Source organism: Perissodus microlepis, chromosome 7 (genome assembly GCF_051167445.1).
Source record: "Perissodus microlepis isolate ML-2025 ecotype Zambia chromosome 7, ASM5116744v1, whole genome shotgun sequence".
In the NCBI taxonomy this organism is placed as follows: Eukaryota; Metazoa; Chordata; class Actinopteri; order Cichliformes; family Cichlidae; genus Perissodus; species Perissodus microlepis.
In genome coordinates this window covers 40413012-40426560 of record NC_140467.1, presented here as the reverse complement: position 1 = coordinate 40426560, position 13549 = coordinate 40413012, and the positions used below count along the sequence as shown (strand labels likewise).

Here is a 13549-nt window from a genome sequence, read left to right as displayed (position 1 = left end):
CGTCTTATTTTCTTGACCTGTCTCTATTAGTTAGTGCAGCAATCCTTGACTGTCACAGCTTCCCATTTTCACTTTGAGCGCCTTCTATCCCTGGACTTCTTGGAGTAATAAGACAAACCAAGATGTGCTGGCAAAAAGTGCAAAAGAAAGGGTTCTATTTGAAACGGGGTACACTCAAGGAGAAAGTGAAAGGTACTGAAGTGTAAGTACAGAAAACTTGATGGTACTTTTTTCCCCCCAGCATGGAAGCTGAAAAATAATAATAATAAAAAAAGCCATCTAGTCCATCAAAATTTTGGGTTATTACCTCAAAATGTCTATGTGCTCACTCAAACTTCTGAGTAAGCTGAAACTTTTGGATAATAACCAAAAGTTTTGACTTATGGATGACAATTTTTTTTCAGTGACAGAAACAAATTTCAGCAGTTGGCAGCATGTGTACCGAGTAGGGTCTTCAATAAATTATTACTCATATTCTAATTATTAGTAACTATTATTGGATTAGACACTCATTTGCAAAAGCTGACACACAACTTCACACAGCACTGCTGCATGCAGACAGCTCCTCCTGTCACTAGCACCTAAACACGCCACTAGCAGCTAAACAGTAATGCACAAACCTATCTTTATGAGACATTTTGCAGGTCAGTAAAGCTTCAGTTTAAAAATACTAAAGTTATCATAAATATTAACTTAGTCAGTGGACATGTTAATGTTAGCCATTTTATCAAGGTTAACATTTAGGACCCATTATACCTGTTGTCCAGTGCCTCATGAACGTCACCGTACAACAAAGCTGAATTGAAATTGATGTCACCACTTCTGTGCATTGGGCACCTCTTAATTTTTGTAACCTTGTGTGGTGTGCTCCTGCCACAGCAGCTGCAGTTTTTATTGCTTTTTTAATGCTATATCGGTACAGAAGCTCAGAGATTTGCAGATTATACTGCAGGAGCTGTTGGAACAGTTTGAAAAGATGGAATACTGTGGAAAAAAACTTTGGAAAAAAAACTGCAGGTATTCTGCTTCTGGTTTTGAATTATTTCACCATTGCTGATATGGAAGCATGAGTGCCAAGACCCATTTTTCAGGTGAATACTGAAGGGGATATCCACTCTGTAATGGTGAACATAAACGTATGTGGCTGATGATGTCACCAGGAGGGTGTGGAGAAAACAATATGGAGACAGCAAAAAGTGTAATAGTCCTCCTAAAGTCCCTGATTGAAGCTGAGAAAACTGCCAGCAACCCGACAGAAATTGTGACAGTCTACCTTAAATATTTGATCAGCGATGAAACCAAGTCACTAGAAAAACAGGAAATAGATATGGCTGCAGCTGAATGCTTTTGCACAGAACAGTATTGTTATAATTTTTATTAAAAACAATTATGCCTCTTCATTTGATCACTTTCTTCACGTGGTATCAAAAATAGTATCAAATGGTATCCAGCATTTTCTTAAGTTCTAGTATTGTGACAAACCCAGACGTTAGTAAAGGTGGTGCTACAGGTGGTGGCCAGGCTGCTTGTTTGAGAAACCCAATTATACCCTATAGAACAAAAATTGAATTATTAAAAATACCATTTGCATCTTGAAGCTCTGCTGCTGGTCAGAGGATTATCACCATTTGAAGAAAATTGGTTGGGATTCAACCAGCAGAGAATGAGTGGAGTGGATATTGTTGCATAAGTATTCTGGATGTTTCCTGAGTCATGCTTATAGGTCTCTTAAGAACACAAGCTGCAAATTGATCGCCTATTAACATACTATAACAGTGAGCCCCAGCTACATTTTCTTCCCAGAGACCATGTATTTGTTAACCATGGAAAAGGCCACAAAAAAGGTTTTTAAGTCAATCAGAAATGTCACTAAAAATAGAAGAATAAGAATTTTTGGTTATATCAAAAATTTATTTTTGGTTATAATAACCCCCCCCCCAAAAAAAAAAAAAAAAATACGTAGCCTCACTTTTTAAAGCCCATCTTCTGTCTCGTTCCTAAAAAACAATACATTTGTTTTTGCTTCTTGTCATTGCTCCTGGATGCAATTTCAAGACTTGATTAAATTATTTAGATTTTAGCAGGGAAGGATAGTAAGTGGTGGCAGTGTGGGAGCAGAAGGGGAGCACCTACCGCTCCAGAGGAATTGATGCCAGATGGTGTTCTCATTTAAGAAATTACGTAGCAAAATGAAGGTGAGAAATGGACTTGGCGGAGTGTGGTTGTCCTTCTAGGCACATGGACACACACACACACAAGTGCAGTCTCAAGGTTTTAGGATCATTATTCAAATGTGTAATGGTTGTGTTTTTTCATGAATAAAATTCCACAGGTGGCTGAATATACAGTAATTTAGGTAATTTATCAGCTGCTAATCTGGCCAGCTCAGGCTCGCTTATCCAAAGGGAAGAAATGTGCGTTCAGATGGATAGTTCCTTTGGGAAGCTTGCAGTTATGTTTCAGTGGAGAAAATACACCTCAGAAGGAAGATTATATGATGAGCAAGAAACATATACCATATTATATTTTACTTGTTATGACTACTTTCCCTCAAGTGCTGAAATAGCAAATAGGAGCTATGCAGTGATATATCAAGCTAGATAAGCGTAGCTATAAAATGAACACTTCTCATCGCTGCTGTGTGGGGTGTTTCTAAAGGACTCAGTATTTGGTTGTTAGAGTCACTACTACAGGATTCAAAGGTTTATTTTGTGGTTAGGTGAGTGTTTCCTTAGAAATCTTGAGTGACTGAGTACTTTATATCAAACACATACACACTCATGGACCTCTTTATTAGGTATATGGGGGCGATTGTGGTTCAAGAGTTGGCAGTTCGTCTTGTAATCAGAAGGTTGCCGGTTCGAGCCCCGGCTCCTACAGTCTCCATCGTTGTGTCCTTGGGCAAGACACTTCACCCATTGCCTACTGGTGGTGGTCAGAGGTGGTGCCAGTGTCCGGCAGCCTCGCCTCTGTCAGTGCGCCCCAGGGCAGCTGTGGCTACAATGTAGCATTGCCATCACCAGTGTGTGAATGTGTGTGTGAATGTGTGGATGACTGAATGTAGTGTAAAGTGCTTTGGGGTCCATAGGGACTAAGTAAAGCGCTATACAAATACAGGCTATATATCCTATGGGTATCGTGTAGAACTGCCTTTTACCCTCAGACCTGCTTTTATCCTTTGTGTCATGGATTCAACAAGGTCCTGGAAACATGTTGGTCCACATTGACATGATGTGGAAATCTTTGCTGGAAATCTGTCAGCTTCACATGCATGTTGTGAATCTCCCAGTCCATCAGATCACAAAGGTCCTCTAATGGATTGAGATCGGGTGACTGTGGAGGTCATATCAGTTTAACCTTATTTGAGCTTTGTGATATCCAAGCAGCCATCATAAGATGGATACATTGTGGTCATGGAGGGATGGACATCATCAGCAACGATACTGTGGTGTTTAAATGATGCTCAGTTGGTATAAAAGGGGCCAAAGAGTGCCAAGAAAATATCCCCCATACTGTTACACCACCACCATCTGAACTAAACTATTGATACGAGGCAGAATAGATCCATGTTTTCATGTTGTTTACAACAAATAATGGTGTGATTTGAAATCTCAGCATCCTGCTCTTAAAAGACAGGAGTGGAACCCCAGAGTTGTCTACTGTTTATTTTGGCATCAAAGAAGAGCACTTATTTTCTCTTCTTTGGACAATCAGCAGTTACTGAAATACTCATACCAGCCTTTCTGGCAACATCAACCATGGCAGTTCAATCACTTAAAATCACCTTTCTTCTCCATTCTACACTGGGTTTTAACAAGAGCAGGGTGCCTTGATCGTGTCTACATCCCTAAATGCACTGAGTTTCTGCCATGTGATTGGCTTATTAGATATATGAGTTAATGAGCACTTAAATAGTTGTGTCTAATAAAGTGTCAGGTGTGTGTACACAGTGGCAGGCTAAGCATGACCTCCCTCAGCAGGATAAGAACCTCAATGTGTATATACTCAGGAAAAGCACCCACACCATTATTGATGGGATAGATGACTGAACACATATTAGGTGAGTCTGTCAGTAATTGTTCTTTGGGGACAGTTTTTGTGTTTGAGTTTGTTAGGCATTATTTTGGCTAATTTGGTGGTTTTACTACTTGGAAATTACATTGTTTGAATATTTAACTTAGAAGGTGCAAATTGTTAACAGTTCAGTTATACTTTCTATATCCGGAAGTTTATTGGAGTCAGTTCAAGTGTCCCAGTGACTTAAATTTCCTCATACGACGGTGAGCACGAGGGACACTGGATGCCTGCATGCCTGCCTAATTTTTTGTGATCGTGCCAACTTGTCTGGAGAGAATTTACATTACACTCCACAAACTTTGGATGCTCCCTAGATGGCTGACTTAAGGCAGATGTCAAAATAAAACAGGAATGACTACAACTGCTACTCAGCCGTCGTGTCTCCCCAACTCTCCTGTTTCTGCAATGGAGTATAATTTAGGCTTTAAAGCCAAAAGCTTTACTCAGACCCTGATGAAAATTCTCATCAAGCAAAGCTAGCATATGTAGCACCATAAAGACCTGGAATTGTATGGTTCATAATGAGTACTGTTCACTTTTTCTATGCATTTCAGACCTAACAAGTGCCACAAAGTACAGGTCGCACTGCGTATATGGAACACCCCACCACACAATTATCAACAGTCACCAGATGGAAAATATTTACATATGGCCCAACATGGCCCCATCTTATAACCTACAAGACCCCAAGGGCCCATTGCGAAGATCCCATTGTATGCCAAACACCACGTGGACCGCCCCCAGATGTCCTGTGTCCTGTAAGAACAGTTCTAGGCAGGTGGTTTTAATGTTGTGGCTCATTGGTTTGTATCCACTGTGGAAAGAGAATTATGTCTACAATCATCTGATAATATCTGTAGTTTACAGTCCTTCCAGTGAATAATGTCCTCTGTGTGTACTCTGGCTCCCCAGTGACAACAAATCAGTCACTGGGCAACTAATACTCATCTCAGCTGTCTGCACTGATAAGCACTCTCTGTCTTTCATGATGAACCTAGGAGATGAAGTAAGGTTATACTGTTTACATTTACTATTTTGTGTGAGATCAAATGTGAGAATTGTCTCTTTTTTGACAATGAATAAAGCCGGAAAACTTTAATCTTCCAAAAAGTCAAAATCACATTCTTCTACTTTATCAAGTATAAGGTGCTATAAAGTCGTAATTCACACATGCTTTTGCCTCTAACAGGGCTTTGCAGGATTAAAAATCATCTTCTGGCTTCCAGCTTCAGCTAGAAGCTTTCACATATGGTAATTTTCATAATGATATGATCACTTACTTTACTGGGAAAATTAAACTATGAACTTAAAATTTGCTATCTAGCTCAGATCCCTAGAGTAGGAGGGTGTCACATAAGGCCTCTGAAAAAAAGAACTGCGGGATGACCCCTTTTCTCTGGAGCGTCAGGAGTTTCCCCAAAGACATCTTATTCATGTCGCCTCTCTGGAATACATACTTTTTCTTCTGTCCTCAAACTATTTCTTAGTACCAAAAAAAAGAAAAAAGAAATATGTGATCTGTCCCAGACTTGCAGGCAAAGATCCTTGGTCAAGAGGGGTTCGAAAATATAAACTTGAAAGGCACTTTCATGTCTTTGTGGTTTTTTGGGCAGAGAAATTTTCTACATTTCGCTTTTTGAGGTTGGCCATAAGAGTACATCACATTCCTTTTCAGGTACTCCCGTTTTCAAAGTAAGAAATATGCTTTGGTCCAGGGGAATGCATGTTTTCCTTGAACTAGACAATTCACATCTCAATACAACTAATAGGCTACGCCATACCCTTAGAAAACCCCAACTGAAGTATGCATATTTTGAAGAAACAACACTTATTTTCACAGATCACAATGCAAACATGTTGCAAAAGTTGTTTAAAGTGTCTATAGATGTTTTTTTCCACAATGAAGAGAAGAAACTACAAAGACGCTGCTCTCACCACTATAAAAACTGTCACTGTGATCTAACAAATTTTAGTACAGCCTACATGAAAAAGCCAAGAAATGACTTCAATCGACATCAGCAAGTCTGCATATGTGATCAGAGTTAATTAAACAGACTAAATCGAAACAAACAAACAAAAAAAAAGCAGGACTGCTTTGAAAATGGACTTAAATCGGTAGCAGTTGTCTTGTTTTTTTTTTACCATCTGCGAGACTGGGTTTCTATTGCCAAAACACTGAGGACTACAAAGGTTGGACTACATATATAAACAAAATATTTCAATCCCAATCAAGACTTTAGCAGATGCTATAGGTATAAACTTCATCAGTCTATTTTCTCAACCACTATCTGGAGCCTATTCCAGATCCAATTTGGCAATAGTTGAGATACACCACTGGGCTGCCAAGACATCACAAGACTAACACAGGGAGACAGGTATCTACTCCCACATCCACAAGAGTCATGTGAAAAAGGTTTTCACAGAACTGTAAGTACACCCCTACTGTCTCCACAGGAATTAAGAGGGTAAGTAGAGGCAAGTGCTGCTAATCAAATGCACTTCATTAACTGATCATTAGCAAGTATGACCATCTCTATAAATACAGAAGTTTTGGCAGTTTGCTGGGCTGGGGCATTCAATTGTGTGCTAACACAATGCCAAGGAGGAAAGACATCAGCAATTATCTCAGTGAAGCAATTGTTGCTGCCCATCAGTCGGGGAAGGGTTATAAGGCCAATTGCAAACAATTTGAAGTCCATCATTCGACAGTGAGAAAGATAAGTCACAAGGGGAAAACATTTAAGAGTGTTGCCAGACTTTCCAGGAGTGGACATCCTGGCAAAAACATACTGCTACGCAATGTTCAGGAAAATTGCAAATAACTCAAAAGCTACATCTCTGACTCTATAGGCCTCACTTAGCATATTAAATGTTAAAGTTCATGACAGTACAAATAGAAAAAGACAGAACAAACATGGCTCATTTGGGAGGGTTGCCAGGAGAAAAGCCTGCCCTGTTCTGGCAACACAGCTTAGGTTTGCAAATTTGTATCTGAACAAACCACAAGACTTCTGGATCAATGTTCTTCGCACAGGTGAGATGTTTGGCAATAATGCACAGCACCATGTCTGGAGAAAACCAAACACAGAATTTAAGGATGAACACCTCATACCAACTCTCAAGTAGAGACATGGAGGGGTGATGATTTGGCCTTGTTTTGCAGGCACAGGACCTAGGCACCTTGCAGTCATTGAGTGAGCAATGAAGTCTCTGTATACCAAAGTGTTCTAGAGTCAGTTTGGGGCAAGCTTTAACTGCCAGACAGATGGCCTCACATTTGAGTCAAGCAACAGGAATATGTTCCCCCCACACACACACCACCAAATCAGGACCGAACGGCTGGAAAAGAAAATATTCAAGGTGTTGTAATGAAACAGTCAAAGTCAAGACCTCAACCTGACTGAAATGCCGTGGCAGAGAGAGGTCCTCTCTTGAGTTGTTGCTGTAAATGAATGCCAGAAAAACCTCACGAACTGAAGTAAAACTGTAAAGAAGAGTGGGCCAAAGTTTCCCCTCGATGATGTGAATAATAAAGTCATATAGGAAAAGATTATTTCAAGTTATAGCTGCTAAAGGTGGCTGTTGACTATTGAATGATTTTCACAGGACTGCAGAACGTCCTATGAAAACTTTTTCACATGACTGCAATTAAAAGTCAAGACTTTACCTGGCTGATAACCAGTGTTGGGACTAACGCGTTATTAAGTAACGCGTTACAGTAACTACGTTATTATTGTGGTAACGAGCACGGTAACTAGTTATTATGCCAAAATCAGGAACGCGTTACTCGTTACTGGGATTTAGATAGGCTCGATATTCATTACTTCGTGTGGTGGCTATCGCGGAGCTTCCACAGATTCAGTAACATTAGCAAGTGGTGGAGGCCAGCAGGTGGATGAGAGAAAGGGGAGGCAGGAGGAGGAGAGACCTGAAGCGGCCGCCCGTCCGAGTGTCAGGTGAACTGAACTTCAGGTAAGACGTTATGACCTGCAGTCTATCTGGGTCAGATATAAACCAAGTTTAGGTGGAGTTTATTTTCGTTGTGCTGACTTTTTCGTACTGCGTGCTAGCTAGCATGACGGGGTTTCTATACAGCTGGGTGGGTGCTATGATGTTAATGATGTTGAACTTTATTTTGTTCATACGGTTAATTATTAGAGTTGCCAACCGTTCCCTAAAAAACGGAATCGTCTCGTATTCAGAGAAATTATTACGCGTTTCGTATTGAGGTGAAAAGGAACAGTTTGTCCCGGACTTCAGCTACAATGAAAAAGACACAAAGCTGGAGTTATTCTTTGTCTTTGCTGCACAGCTGCCTCTTCTTCTCTCATTCTCTCCCCTCCCTCTCCTGTTGCTACTTTAATCATGAAACTGATCAATGATCAGCTGATCGGCTTTTCCCTCTTGTTTGTTTATCGTCTACTTTGCGCCAGAAAGAGGAAACCACCGGATGTCGCGTTAAACAACAGCAGCACGTTTGATCAGCTGTTGTTAGAATTTATTTAATATTACTTTCTAGTATCAGCTGATGTTTGCTGGAGCCACAGCTGTAAAGCTGCTGGTCATGATATCGGTTTGTATATCTGGTGAGAGGGAAACATGAAGATGAAACCAGGAGATGTCCTTACTGAATCATCAGAGCTGAACAGGTGATGGAGAAACAGGTTTACCTTTTAGGTGACATGAATGAGTTGAAGGGAAGTTATGAGCTGTTTCTGAGAGATAAATAACACCAGGATCCTTTTCTAAGTAGCTGACAGCTGGTAACTGTGTAGCAAAGTGTTGCCAGGGGGCCAGGTAGGGCATTAACAGGGAAAGGGGGGCACAAAGAAATACTTTCTTATTCTCATTTCAAATGTCTAGCTTTTAATAAATAATTATCTGAGTCTTACAACAAACGATTGATAGATTGATACATATATACCATCAAGACAGTGTACATCACTGTCACAACAGTGTTTGTTTTCATTCAAAGGCTTTATGATATTTGCTATAATGGCGGGCCGGTATCTAGTCAAAATGCCCGGGCTGATTTTTTGTCCCAGTCCAGCCCTGTATGCAGCTCATCTTCAGTCTGGTGTTACCTACATCTTCCTATTCAGATGGCAGAATTTCTGAGTTCTGAGTACAATCGAAAGCACCACGACTGCGGTTTTTGTGTTGGATGTAAAAAGTGCACATGACGCTGTGACGTAGGCTAGAATCATGGCGGCGGTCAACGACGGTCCAGGCGTGGGATTTCTCTCGTGGAAATATGCACATTATTTTTTCCTTTGGTAGGTGGCACAGTGCACTTGTGGCAAGTAAGCAAGCTAGAAGACTGGCACTCTTGCTGGGTATCCAGTTAGCAACACATTAACAAGAGAAGTCTGAGTAAAACCAAAGTTACTTTCTCTAGTAACTAGTTACTTTGAAAGTAACGAGTAACTTGAAGTAACTGAGTTACTTTTGATGGAAGTAACTAGTAATGTAACTAAGTTACTAATTTAAAGTAACTTACCCAACACTGCTGATAACCAAAACAAGGTTTCCTTAACACATCGAGCTGGAAACTATTCAAACATGAAAGAAACGGTCATTCCATTAAACTAATTGCTTCAGGTTTACCAAGCAGCATGTTTTTTGCAGTGTCACCCTTCCGTTAATGGCAGAGAAAGCTGGGCAAAGCATCCCAACTATTACATCAAAAAGCTAAGCCCTTCAGGCTACAGGCTGCACAGAGGCTGAGTGTTTCACACACAGCTCTATCTAGAAATGCAGGAAAAACTCCACCTTGAGCATTTCTTTCTGTGCCACAGTAAATGGAGGAAAATTGCTGCTGTTACTACAGCTTTTCATCTGGTGACACTGGGCTGTTTGTTGTGTCACAGTTCATGCAATTCTAAAGAAAGGACTGGGCGAGAGGTCCCGAAAAGCACATTGCTTTTATTTTTCCTATTCTTTAATGAATAACAATTAAAAAAGGAGGATAGCGTTGTGCAAAAAAAATAACAGAGGACAGAGAGATATTGGTATCAAGAGGTAAACATCTGATATGATGATTTTTGCTGTTATGTATCATTTCATTACTTTCATTACTCATAGGAATGCAGCAAGGAAAAAGTGTGTATATGTCCTACTTAAACACTCTGTCATATGTGGGCACATTGAGCTTAAAAAAAAGGCTCTGAGCTACAGATCTGTGCCTAGTTTTTAACCTACATATCTTGAATTTTCGTGTTCAGATTGTCTTTCTGTTGCTCGTACGTGCCAACAATTACGGCCTGCATATCATCTCAATAAGATCGTCTGCCGTGCCGGATGTGTCAGAACAGAGTATCAAAAGCTGAATGACGCAGCGCTCAGAAGGTAACACATGAATAAAAAAAATCGAAACTTATCTCTTCTCTTGTTCTTGTCTTTAAGCAAAAACATAATCCCATGTGTAGGGATTTTTGTGTGTTTTTCTCTTTTTTTAGATAGAGAGAGAAGAGTTTGAGGGCTGAAAGAAAGTGAGACAGGAAAACTGAAATTGGGATGAGCCGCAAAACAAAACAAAAACAATAAAAAGGAAAGAAAGAATGAAAGAAGTTGCCCTGAGGAGTGGAATATGGAGAAAAATGCATCTTCAGCAGGGACTACTTTAGGAAGATGATAATCAGCTTTTACAAACTTTTTTTTTTTAAAGTAAATGGTGCATACTGCAATTTTATGCCTGCCGTCATTATAGTGGCTATAAACACACAGTATGAGCTTGCAAACATAAGGTCTCTTTTCTTTCTTTACAGCAGTCTTAAGTAAATGCCATTCATGCTGTTGTTCTGTAGTAGTGATGATGACTTACAGCATTAGGCCAGTTACCACTTTACAGGCTGTGTATATTTCAAGATGCATCACCAATACCAAACACACACACCTAAATATAATGTAACAGAATCATTAATGATTAGTTCACTCTGCTCTAGCTCCAAACCCATGAAGGCTCACTGAAGCTTATTATTAAAGGTCTTAAATTTATTCTCATAAGCAGTCACAGCTCTGATCGATTTGTTTGTATCCTCCACCAATGGTGCTGCCTATTTAAGAGATTGCATTTAGTTCAAGTCTACTGAGCCACGCCAGACTACAGTATTGGATCATCTATTTTAAACACAGCAATCCTCTGGACTCTTTCAAAGGCGTTACTGGGAGGGGAGGAAAAAAAAGCATTAATAAATTATGCTTCGTGGATTGTCGTTCACTATAAGCTGGAAGAGGTCGATACAACATCGAAGCAACCCCCTGCACAGACATGTATTTATCACAACTTCATTCTTTTAATGAAGCGGTTCCTCCTCGGGAGAAAAAAAATTCCTATACAGTCTTTTATTTATTTATTTTTTTTAATCAAGCAGTGTGCTATTGCCACTCTGCCTTGTGGAGTGGACTGCAGAGCGCAGTTAAAATTCAGAGCAAGTATTTAGAGAGGCCAGCACTTGCTCTTCGCTGGACGTTCAAGAGTAGCCCAAGTTAAAAAAAAAAAAAAAAAAAGGGGGGGGGGGGTGTTGGGGTCTTCCAGTCGTCTCACACACGAAGGCTAAAAAAAAAAGAACACACCACTTCATATTCCCTGCACCATCCAGAAAAACTTCCGAGCCCGGTTCTCTATAAGTAGCTAGAAAAGGTTCAAAACTTACCACCCCCATGTCCAGCTGCTCGGTAGTCAGAGAGGGAGCCGCTCCTGACAGACGAAAGGAGCACAGTATCGGCACCAGGAGCAGCAGCAGCATCTCTGGAGAAATATTCCTCATCCACTTGTGAAGAACCTGATGCACCATGATGCCCTGTGACAGGCTGATCCTGCAGGGCTCACATGGATTCCGACAGCCGCATCCACGAGATAAATCACACGCTGACACTCTAAAATGTGCCCGGATAAAAGTCTACCTCACTGTTGAGCGCAAACACATAAAACACATTAAAATGGGCGCAGGAACAGTTGAGAGCATCAGAGCAGTTTGTGTCTTGCTGTGTTACTAACACCCGGGGCATCAAAAATGAGAGACGCTGACTGATCTCCTCTTATCTCAAGTCCATCAGAGGTGAAGCGAGAAGCGCGAGCTCCCCGTTCGATGGTTGGGTCTCGCGCACTGAAGCAGCTGCCAGCTGCGTGCGTCTGCCTCAAGGAGACTCGAGCGGTCTCAAGACGGACGCAACAACCCATTGAACTTCCGTGAAAGTATCAAAATAAAAGTCCCACGGCTTCGTAAAGCCATGTAAAGTAAAAGTCAATGAGGGAATTATAAATACAAGCGTAATTTTACTGCACGCATGCCCCGAATCTAAAAGTACAAAATATACGTAAAACACAAGCGACAAAAAAGGCGGTGGGATGCAAGTTAATATTATCTTTGGTTTGTTTACATGTTTACAGTTACACAAAGTTCACAGACAGATTTAACATGTTGTTTTTATGACGTAATAGTACTATTAATTTATTCAATTACATTTATGAAAAGAATCACTTTAATTTAGTGTAATGCTAAATGTGATATACATGGCATCCAGTCTCCATTTTATCAGCAGAACAACAAAATATTCTAATCAATTAAAACAAATTATATATGTTTGATTCTAATAAGTGAACGTGATTTTAAAAAAATTAGTAGATTGAATAATTAACAAGGTGTCATTGCTAGTTTTACTTTTGTTCAGGATTGTCATAAAGGTCTATGCACATCTGTACAAAATACTCTATTTTATTAATGTATTTATTTGTTTACAAGCCCAACTTTCCGCCTCCACGGTAACAAAATTCCCACGTAGTCACCTCACATTTACAATGTCCTTTACGTAGTTTTCATGTGTGCTTTTATTTTGAAATTCTGTTCCCAAATTTCCTTTGGGCTGCTATATTCCTTTCCTGTGACTTTATTTAAACAGCTGTGAGAAAATTTGAATTGGCTTGAGACACCTTTCATTCAATCTCTTTGGACTGGAATCGTGATTCGTCAGAAAGTGAAAGGTCAGTGCCCCGAAGAAAGCAATTAAAAGATCGCCCTGTTGTATCAGTTAAAATGTGATGCAACATGATGCCGAAAAGCATCACTGAGTGAGTACTGCTGACTAAAATACTTCTGACTCCAGACCCAGGCTACTTTGCTCAGAAGTTTTAGTGAGGGGGTTGGATATAATTTAAAGAGATTAATTGTGAATTATGAATAATTATGAATTATTAATTATGAATAAACATCAGAAATTTCTAAAATAAAAAACATTAAAACACACGTGATATTTACCGTTTTCTCTTCTGGTGTATAGACCCCAATATGAAAGCTGTTCACACTCATGAATTGTCCTAAGGCTAGACATTGAATCCTTATTAGGTTTAGAGGTGTTGACCTGAAAACGACCCAACAAAACAGCACTGAAACCTTCCTGCATTTAAAAAACAACAACACCACCAGTTTTAAAAAGCACACGATTGTTTCTATTGTGCTATTGCTTAGAATAA

General features: G+C 40.0%; 1 protein-coding gene across 1 annotated transcript in view; it reads right to left on the bottom strand.

Moving 5' to 3' along the window:
* The window catches only part of mmp17a (matrix metallopeptidase 17a), a 103118-nt gene extending 90881 nt beyond the window's left edge, over positions 1–12237 (bottom strand). Inside the window, exon 1 of the mRNA XM_084935039.1 lies at positions 11733–12237. Coding sequence (XP_084791165.1) covers positions 11733–11873 — 141 coding nt within the window. The 5' untranslated portion in view covers positions 11874–12237. The remainder of the gene's footprint in view (positions 1–11732) is intronic.
* Positions 12238–13549: the final 1312 nt, after the last annotated feature.